Source organism: Pleurodeles waltl, chromosome 3_1 (assembly GCF_031143425.1).
Source record: "Pleurodeles waltl isolate 20211129_DDA chromosome 3_1, aPleWal1.hap1.20221129, whole genome shotgun sequence".
Lineage (NCBI taxonomy): Eukaryota > Metazoa > Chordata > Amphibia > Caudata > Salamandridae > Pleurodeles > Pleurodeles waltl.
Window position 1 is genome coordinate 1,666,635,025 of NC_090440.1, and position 10,943 is coordinate 1,666,645,967.

Consider the following 10,943-nt stretch of genomic DNA (forward strand, 5'->3'; position numbering starts at 1 on the left):
GTTTCCTGTGTTTTATTTAATTACTGTTTTGTGGTATTTGAATGCTTTACACTCTGTCTCCTAAGTTAAGCCTTGACGCTCGTTGCCAAGCTACCAAGGGTTGAGCTGGGGTTAATTTACTGAGACCTAACTGGACCTTAGTGGAGGTTAGTGGCCTATTGCTAAGTGTAGGTACCTACCTGCCCTTACCAATAACCCATTTTCCAACAGTGCATTGCAGGACACTTTTTCCTGGGTACTCCAGTGCATGGTCCCATTCCTTGTCAAAGAAATTCTGTTCCTTCACAGTTTCCCGTTTGTCCTTAATGTCTGGAAGGAGACGCCTGTGTGTTCAAGAAGGATATCATCCTATGACTTCGCCTCATTGTTTAAAGCGCAGTAATGACTAATGACAGCATGTGTTGGAGTCTCATCCCAAAGAATGTTCCATCCCTTGGTAAGAACATGTACCACCTGCGTAGCTGGCCAGTGGGTATTTCCCGAACATGAATAAGTGTCTGGAAGGCCATTAGAATACCATTGTAGAATAAATGACCAACCAACCTTTGTTGGTTGGTCCCCGCTTTGTCCCAGTTCTGTAAGTCTCTAAGGGAGCTGATGGAAAACCCTTTAATAGTATCTCCGAAGGTTAAGCTGTAATCAACATGGCATTGCCAAACTACTTCTCAACCTCTCTAGTGCTGATCTGACCCAGAAAAGGGAAATCTCTCTTGTGCTTGTTGGGGCCAAGCACAAGTGCTTGAATTGCTCCTTCTCATATTTGTTTAGGCGTGAAACCTGTTTCGTTTACATGGTGCTCTGCAAGCCGCAGCACCTCCAAATGTAGCTGCACAGCTAGTTAATACCCTCAAAGGCTGGCACTCCCATGCCTCCCCTAAGGAGACGGTATCTTTAGTTTGGTCAACCCTTCTCTTCTCCGCCCAGCTCCTCAAATTAGGTTATCCAATACTGTGTTGAGCTCTTTAACTATTGCTGCTGGGATCAAAATGGTAAGTGGGTAAAATAATAAAGCAAACATGGGATCACTACCAGTTTAAAGATTGCTATTTGACTGCCACTGACAGTGGCTTATGTTCAGAAGGCCATCTGAGATCTTAAATGCCTTATCACATGGCAGACCTTCCCCTCTATTAGATTGACTTCCTTATGATAGGTGTAAGGAAACAGTCTTTTTGCAGGTTTCTCCCCACTTTTTGCCCCATTTAGATTACTAGCTGCTGGTTTTTCGACTTTGAGAGTACACTAAGGCTTGCCAACCAGCCTTCAGTGCCAGTGTTCTAACCCCTTACAAACTGTATGTCGAATTGGCTTTCCACAGTTGGCAATTACTGACATAGTTAAAGTCCCCTGTATATGGTACCCAGGGTATCAAGGGCATTTAAGGCAGATTGTCAACCCAGGGTTGCAGCACTGATTGTACCACCCTGTGTGTGACAAAGTACAAAATGTCTCCTAGCCTGCAACTGCAGAATTGAAGAGCTGTGGTCACACTGCTAGTTCGACTTTGACATTCAAACTAATGGCAAAGCCACCACTTCCCTTAACAATACATGTACGTCTCCCTTAAGGAAGGCTTATAGAGTCCTATGGCAGGGAACTGTATATTATTAAGTAGAACACAATACATATTTTCTATGTATGTTGAACACGATACATATTTTCTATGTATGTTGTAGCAGCAACACCTCTAAATTGTTGTTTTGCTGTAGAAAAGTTAGTAGCCCCAATGGCTAATTCTGGGTTACCAGCTGGCACCCCAGCCTGGATAACATCTGAATGGGACTACCTAACTGTGTACTGTAAGGTATCAAATTAATTGTGACAGTAAACCGGACCTGATGCCCAGGTCGAATTTATTGTAACTATTTAAATAATGCAACTTTTTGAAAGTTGCCACTCTGTGACCCAGCTGGTCCAGTAGCCTCAGACGGGCACTGGCCAAAAGACAGCTTTCTGCCTGCCTCCCAGGCTTAGAAACAATAACAGCCCACTGCAGGAAGAGGTGTTGCCTCCCCCTCACAGGAAGCCACCTACGGTGTTAGCCCAAAAGGCAAGCTTCAAAGGAGAAGCCGTCTTTGGTAGGCAAATGGGGATCACACTCCTGAGGGGTTGCCCTTTGTTCAGGTAGACAGGCTGGCGACAAGGACAGAGAAGGTAAACCAGTGCCCAAACTGGTTTTCTCATGGGCATGAGGCCCAGAGGTAGCCACACCTCTAGTTTGTGCTACCAAGCTCCTAACAGCCAAGCAAGGGTACAGACATCTTAGAAGTGGGTAGAATAGTCCACTCTGGGATTCTTAAGTGCCCCACATTGCCGAAAAGTTGTCACCAAGAGGGAGGGGACCTGGTGGCTTATTGATTAGTGAGCATGCTATCCCTTCAGGGCACTTCCCTGGGATACATATGACACCCCTTGTACCCTGATATTGTATAGAGAAAGGGAGACCCCTTTACAATTGATTTAAGGTCTGGGATCAGGTGGAAAATTGACAATATAAATAGCAAAGTACCCCAAACAACCTGTATTTCTTTTCCAATTGCTTCAGGTACCAAGTCTGGGACCAAACCCAACAATTTGACTTTTAATGTATTTTCATCTTTTTTATTTTTTTCATATTTCATTGATATATATTTATGTATTTTTTACTTTTCCACATATACTCAGAACATATATATTTCTACAGAACATCAGATCACTGCTTCTCCATTTGTTCTGACTGTTTATACAGTGGTTACATCAAATTCTTACATAAGTATGTTTGCACTTAAAAAAAACTAAAACATTATAGACTGTTGATTGGAGAGGTTATGGGTTAGTATTAGGCACAGGCACTTTACTGGTGAACAGAGAAAGGACTGGAGCAAGATCTGACCAATCTACGGTTAGGTGGAAAAAGAAGTACAGACTGGAGATTCGTTAGGTTATAGGTTTACATTAGACACAGGCACTTTTCATGCGGACGGAGCAAGGAGTGGCGTAAGATCAGACCACGAAAGTTCCAGGTCTGACTACTTGCTTAATATTTATTATAGAGTTGAATGACATAATATTATTGAGGTTTGCTGTGTAACAAGAGATTTCTGTAGCTGAGGTTAAAATAAGGTCTGAAGAAGTGCACTTTTTTGTATTTTAAATGAATGTATTATAATTGGTTTTGTATTTGTATAGAAATGGTATGCACTGTTTTTAATTAACTATACAAATAAAATTTGACTTGACTTGACATTACAACATTTTTACATGCACCTTAGTTATATACCATCCCATCAATCCCCTCATTTCTTTTCACAACACATCCTCTCTTATTCCAATTCATACACATCCTCGTTGCATTCCACATACACCACAAATTACAACAGGATAAGATCTTCAGTTTCAACCGATGTTGTGCTGCGGACTAGGATCACTCTTAAAAGCAGTTGATGCATATTTTGGTGGGTGAAACAATACTTCTACATCCACCTTCTTCAGAACCCACTAATGATGGATGATTTTATTCTTGTTGACCAATGGAAGTTTTTGTTGGAGTTTTTTTTATATTCTTATATTGACAATTGTTTGTCTCCTTTATGATCCTTATCCTAATAGGGATACTTACACGCAGAGATACCTTATCTCATCCTCAGCCAACGGTGGAATCCAATCAAGTTGTCTTTTGTCCTCACATACTTTAGACACAGTCTCTTCACTCCTTATAATGTATTTGTAGAGGCAAATCCTTTAAGAACTTATACACACACATCAAGCAGGAAAACTCTTTGGTCTTCTTTCCTCCATTATAAAGCGGTGCATGCCATAGTCCCCCGTCCAAATGGAAGCAGAACTTTTCACCCTGAACCACAGATCACGTCAAAAGTTGAACAAGGGCCAAAGAAGGACAGCCTTGCTTACACCTGGGCATAAAAAGAGGCTGCACCGACTGCTAGACTTCAACTGCTGCACCTTGGGCAAGTGAAGTTGGGACTGTGCCTGTGGTTCCTGGCTCAGGGAAAAGTCATGCCCCAGACCAAAGCAGTGACTCCAAGGGTCAGTTGGCTGACCCACTGGAACCATCTTCAAGGACAAAAAAGCTGAAGTAGCTCAATTGGCCAATTCAGGAGCCACTTCAGAAGAATCACCACTGGCTGACACTGGGCGTCCCTCAACAGCCAAACGTTGCACCTAAGTCAGCCGGACTTGGGAGTGTCGTCCGAGTCCAGATTGGTCGCCCAAGAGGGATACTAACCTCCACCAAAGACTTTTGTTGTGCCCGCTGTGTTTTCAGATTGGTAGCCCAGCTGCTGCTGACCTTCTACTGTCTGGAAGAGGACTTTGTGGGTCCCTGACCTCTGTGGCCAAGGTCACCCCACACAACCTGTGGACCAAGGAATCACCACAAAGGCACCCTCAGACCGCAGAGCAACCGGAGCATCTTTGAGCATCTTTTCATCCTGTATCCCCAGCATCAGGGCCATCCGATTAAAGTCTATGGCGGTTGTGCTCTAAAGTTTGGAACTTGACTGGAAAACGCTCTGGTGGCCAGATAACTGTCCAAATCTACCCCATTGCACCCCTCCTCCCCAAACCTCTATCCTGTTGCATTTGGTCACCCTAACCAGGCCAGAGTAGCTTAACTAACTCTTTACAAACTTTGCAAAAGCTTGCAATCTTTAAGTTAACCAATGCTTGTTTGCCGTTGAATTAAGAAGTGAAAAATCCTTAAACATCTGTATCTCCGGAACCCTTTGGTGGATTGTGCTCATTTTGGACTCTATAAAATTCATAAAGATATAATCTTTTTTTTATAAATTGGTGTTGTGTTTCTTTCATAATGTGTGACTTCATATTTCTTTGCTTGGTACTGTTAAATGCTTTAAACTAGTTCCTTTGTCCAAGCCTTCCTGCTCAAAGCCATAGCTGCCCAGGGTTGAGCCTAAGGTTGTTCAAATAAGCCTGACCACCAGCTGCTGTAAAATTTTCCTTGTCATTAGCCAGTGACGTTTCTGTGACATTTTTGTGCCAGAAACTTCATTGCCTCCCACAAACAAGATGTTTGCTTCTAAAGACATCTGTAGCTGAAGTGGTCTACTTTTTCACAATGGTGTAAAAAAATATGTATTTTACGTTAGCCTGTGTGGTGATGTTATGGTATAGTGAGGCCTTTTTAATCTGTGTAGAGTATCAAATCATTCCAAATATCACTGGTGGGTTACAATGGTATTGGATTTTTTAAGGCTTAAGTGTAAAATGTTAGAGATTTGATTCAGGTGAACATGGTTCTAAGTGAGTGGCTACTTTATCAAGCTGCAATTGCTAGATTAATATGCATGCTATTTTCAAAGGTGACTCTTTCTGTGGAGGTTTGCTTTTAAGGCTGCATTTGCTCTGCTCATTGGAGGTAAATAGACATTTGCGTTACAGGTGGCAAAGTGGTTTTCCTTTTGTTTGTCCACAAAGGGCATACACAGGGTTATAAAGAATAACTTGTTTTTCAACGGCGGGGGCTCTGCTATGGCGGAGGAGCGTCACCTCCCTGCCAGCAGCAGCAGCTGCAAAACCTTTACAAGAAAACCATAATAAACTTTGTTTATTATGGTTTTCTTGTAAAGGGGCAGGGCCACGGGCTGTGACAAGCACTGAGGGGGAGTGCACATGTATGTTTGGCACTGTGTTGCTGGGCTGGAGAGAGCAAGCACAGGCTCCCTGTCTGCCTGGGAGCGCCCTGGCTGGGCACTCCCAGCCAATCGTAACGCTGCTCTGAGCAGCGTCAGGATTGGCCGCAGGGCAGGCTGGGAGCCTGTGTCTGCCTCCTGTGACCAGCAAGAAGGAGCGGCGGAGCCGCTGCAGCAAGCCAGGTAAGTTTTTATTTATTTATTTTTTATTTAATGTTTATTCCAACCGCGCGCCGCCCCACCCATTCAGCGCACAGCAAGCTGCGACTGTTGTTTTCATAAAGCACTATAAATAAGAAATGTTCATATCATACAATTTAATGTTATTCACTTACTGACTAAAGAAGGAAGTCGGCCTTGCTGCTATTCAAACTTTTGACATTGAGATTACTACAAATAGCAGCAACCATTTGTTTACTGAAATCAAATATAAAACGTATATTTTGACTTTATATCTGGTTATATGATGTCATTATAATACCTTTCTTCACATTTACAGTATTGGGGACTGATGTTTTAGATATCCCTTATTATGTGAAGTGTTCTATGTTGAATGATACCTAGTTTGACCTTTTGTTTTACATGGTTTGTACCTGTGTCCAACTCAGGTCTGTGATGTGGTTCTGTGGTTTTGTATACAGTTTTTTTACTGAGGCATCTTTCTGGTTTGTATATGCTTTTACAAATTTTGTTGACTACGATTTTTTTTAAACTGAACTACTGATGGCTCAATTTGTGGTGAAGAGGCTGAGAAGAACTTGAGGTTGATAGAGTAGGGAGGTGTCAGGAAAGGTAAATGTTATTCATATTTGTAGAGCTCTTTGTTACTAGGAAGGGCACCCTGGCGCTGAGCAGCTGTGAGCCTAGGCACACCTATGACCTAATGGAACAGCTTGAAAAGCTGTCTCTTCAGCTTTTTGTGGAACTCAAGAAGTGAGGAGGAGGCTCTTATTTGTAGCAGCAGTTTGTTCTGTGCTTTAGGAGCTATGAAGGAGAACACTGGACTTCTGGATTTTGTTTTCCCTATGTGTGGAAATAGGAGTCTAGATGAGTGGAGGTGTCTGGAAGGTTTGTGGGGGTTTGTGAAAGCATATGCAGTTGTTGAGGTATGCTGGGCCAGTGTTATGTAGTGCCTTGAAAGTGTGGGTGAGAATTATGAATTGTGCTTGTTTGTGAATGGGGAAACAGGGGAGTTACTTCTGGTGTGGTGTGATGTGAGTGTGGTGTGGAAGGTTGAGACTGATTATGACTGCTGAGTTCTGAATGATCTGCAGTCTTCTGGTGAGTTGTTTGTTTGTCCCGGCACAGGGGTGTTTCCATAGTCCATCTTGCTTGTGACCATGGCCTGCTTGATGGTTTTCCGGGTGCTGATTGGGAGCCATTTAGAAATCTCCCTCCACATTGTGAGGGTATGGAAGCATGAGGAGGTGACGGCACTGATTTGGGTGGTCATATCTAGTTTACTGTTGATGATCCCGAGGTTCTTAGCATGGGTGGTGGGGGTGGGTGTCAATCCTAGGACCTTCGCCACGAGGTGGAGTTCCAAGGTGATGTGCTCGTCCCAAAGATCGTGATTTTGTTCTTCTCGATGTTCAGCTTTAGATAGTTGATATTCATCCAGTGGTGATTTAAGTGATGCAGGATTGAACTTGTTCCAGGTACGCTTCGTATTGTCTGTGAGGGGGAGAATGAGTTGCATGTCATCAGCGTAGTAGAGGACATTGATATTGTGAGAATGGATGATGCTGGCTTGAGGGATCATGCAAGTGTTGAAGAGGGTCGGGCTCATGTAGAATCCTTGTGGAACTCCGCAGATGAGGTCGTGGGCATCCAAGGTAATGGTGCCAGGCTTGATTGACTGTGTCCTTAGAGCTGGAAGGAGCTCCATCTGAGTGCGTGTCCTTGATTCTGATGTGTAGGAGTTGGATGAGGATGGCATAGGAGACTGTGTCAAATGCTGCAGAGAGGTCCAGGAGGATGAGGGTTGCTGTGTCTCCTCTGGCCAGTGTCATGGCATGTTATCTGTGGTGGCAATAAAGGCAGTGTCCCTGCTGTGGTTATGTCTGAAGACAGGCTGAGTGGTGTTGAGCAGTTGGTGGTTGTTCAAGTATTCGGTGATGTGTCTGTTGTTGATTTTCTCTAAGACCCTGACCTGTAATAATAGCAGGGAGATCGGCAAGCATACTGGCAAGTTTTGAAGGGTCTGCAGACTGTTTCTTGAGTAATGGGAAGACAGTTGTGGGTTTCCAAGCATATGGGAAAGTCCCGGAAGAGATGGAGGCATTCAGACAGGGTGTGAGCATTGCGCTGATGGGTTCCAGACCTCCGGAGTAGGCATGGTGGGGCAGAGGCCCGATGATACCCCTGTGAGAATGGACTGAATGATGGCAGTGTATTTTTATGGGGTGTTGATGGGCCATATGGTTAGCAGCAGTTCTTTAGATAAGATCAGGAGGCATTTAGTGACGTCTGATGGGTCCAGATGCGGGTTGAAGTAGCTGTAAATGGCAGTGATTTTATTCCTGAAGAATTGAGAGAGATTGTTGCGGAGGTTCTGCGAGGGGGTGATTGAGTTAGAGACAGCCGATGGTGAGGTAAAATCTAGTCTGCAAGACACTATACGTTGGTGTTGACAAGTAGCCAATGACGTAGAGTACATTGAGGCAGTGGGGTGAGTTTATCTGTGTGAACACGTGATTGGGAATAGTAATCTTCACAGTGTTCAAATTCTTCCCTCCGGCTTTTAAAAATTGTGTAATGCCTAATGGCCTTTTCTTGGAAAACAGTGGCTTTTCATCACCCTCAAATGTCTTGAGTATGATCCCACCACAAAGAACTGAGTTAAGATATTAACAAAAAATAGGTTGTGAATATGCGTGTGAAAAGAATTAAAAACATGTTCAAATTTCTGATTTTTTTTTTTTTAAATGTATACAGTAACTGAATATACTTGCATTTGAAAACATTATAAAGGATCGTAAGAAATGCCAGCAAACGGCTCGTTTTTAAAGATTCACTCTTTCCAAACTAAAACCCACTGTTTGTTTGAAATATTTACTTAACGCACACACTTAAAAATGAAGTATCATCAGGCCTAAAGTCATCTGGAACCGAGTAATCTTTATCAAACTATCCACCTGCATCCTGCGCGCCCCCCCCCCCCATGCTTTCTTTCTATCGGACATCCCCTGCACACACTCCCCTCAGAATCACAAGACTTGCTCCATACTGCATTCATGCTTGTATGACAAAATGAAGAAGCAGCGGTAAATCCAATAAGTTTGAGATTTGTATGGTGTGTGGATTGGGCTTGTGCATGTTGTATAAACAGCAACTACTGGTCTTGTCAGTGCTTGTTTGGCCAGCAACACCGGGGTGGGAGGGCAAATAATAGCACTCCGTCTGAAAAATTAAAATACACTCAAAAAATTGTTGTATTCTTTTTGGTTTCGTCCATTTTTAGATGCTTTTGTACTTGTTTGGTCCCCGCTGCTATAGGCCGCTCTCAAATTGATCCCCCGCCCCCCAATGGAAAGAATGGTGATACTAAAATAGTCAAATGGGATTATCCAAGATGAGGTTAACAGAGTTCAAGCCAGCGACTGAGGGCTTCCAAGCAGAGGAAGCAGGTGTCGGTAATAGTCTGACCCAAAGCCCCTTAAAGTAAATAATGAGTGCAATATATATACCAAGAATGGCACAAGCACCGTAGATGTTAATCCTAAAAAGGACACTAATGTTGAACAGTTTCCTCAAATCGTTGAAAGAATGAGCCTGGAGTCTGATCTCTTTCTACTCGTGCGGTATCTTGGAGCACACAGGGGTCCAATGATTGGCTCTAGATGTCCTCAGCTTTAGGTACCCTCTGATAAGCACCTCTATCTTTTCTTTACACCTGAATATGCGTGTGCAGCTAGCGTCGATTCTGTTGCGTTTTTTGTCTTTTAAAATAAACGCACTCGTGCCTTCATCTGGTTAGATAAGCATGAAAACGTGTGGTGTACAGTCCATGCCCCCGTGTGCTTTACTGCCACACTTTACTTTTCTGCCACAGTATTCTCCTACTTCCGCAACAGTCTCCGAGTGAGTGTCTAAGTGATTGAGTGACTGTGAACTGAAACTTTTACAGCCTCTTTCATGTTCAAGAAAATTGTTCATTTTTATGAGAAAGTTTTATGTTGTTCTGTCTAGTTCTAAGAAGTTGAAATATTCGTGGAAATTAAAGGCGTTTTGTGTTTGATTTTACAATGTACACTAACTGTTTATTTAAAAATGCTGTTCTTTTAGTCGGAGACAGGACAAACAAAGATAAGTAATAATTCGAGCTGTGAGTTAAGCGCTTGTTAATAAGACTTGTATGTGACCTGCAGGTCATAGGTTCGAACCTTGACAGTGCATACTACACACTCCAGATATGCATAAATAGAAGACCGTTGTATTTTAGATAATAGTATTGTTTAGGAAACAGTAAAAGCGGCGGTTTCAAGCGCTACACAAAAGGAGATGGCTCTTGCTCAGTTGTAGAACATGTTGGGGGTCGTATTTATAGCACGCTAACGTGTGTGGGGTTTCTTCTCTTTCTCTCTAGGCCCACCGAGCTGGACGCACTGGTGTTTGGACATCTGTTCACCATCCTCACCACCCAGCTGACAAACGACGAGCTGTGTGACAGAGTGAAGAACTACAGCAACCTGATAGCGTTCTGCAGAAGAATAGAGCAGAAGTACTTTGAGGAGCAAGGCCCCGCCCTCTCCTCAGGCTCCTCCTTCCTGCTCTCGCAGGGAGCTCTCGACCGGGTCGCGTCTTCTGGCTCCTCCTTCATGTTCCCAAAATGACCCTTCTCTGACATGGGTATATTCAAAATTAAAGTTTGCTTTGGTGCTTAATAAGTTTTTTTCCAGAACTACTTTCGAAACTAAATATATTCTGCAGTTTGTTGCTAACATGCAAATAAACGATTGCAAGAAATGGCATATGTAGTAGCGATTGCGCGGCCCCGTTTCCCCGCCTGTATTCCATCTCATGCAATTCAAAGCAACGTTGGAACAAACCTGTATCTGCATATAAATAAATCAAAGTCAACTGTGTCCCAACTACATTTCCTTCTCTTTGATGTCCAAGACAGCCGCTGGCTAATCCCTATACATATGTGGCAAGCGCTGTTCCCAGAGCCAACCACGCAGCGAACTAAAAAGGGCTCCATTTGCATGACACGCCAAGGATTACCATGTTGGCTACACGGCTCAGCTAGTCGTGGTGAAGCCACTTTCCCGGTCCGACAAGAGGCCACTC

At 43.4% G+C, this 10,943-nt stretch overlaps 1 protein-coding gene across 1 annotated transcript in view; it reads left to right on the top strand.

The window, feature by feature from the left end:
• MTX2 (metaxin 2) overlaps positions 1 to 10,738 on the top strand; it is a 331,615-nt gene extending 320,877 nt beyond the window's left edge. Inside the window, exon 10 of the mRNA XM_069225416.1 lies at positions 10,240 to 10,738. Coding sequence (XP_069081517.1) covers positions 10,240 to 10,486 — 247 coding nt within the window. The 3' untranslated portion in view covers positions 10,487 to 10,738. The remainder of the gene's footprint in view (positions 1 to 10,239) is intronic.
• Positions 10,739 to 10,943: the final 205 nt, after the last annotated feature.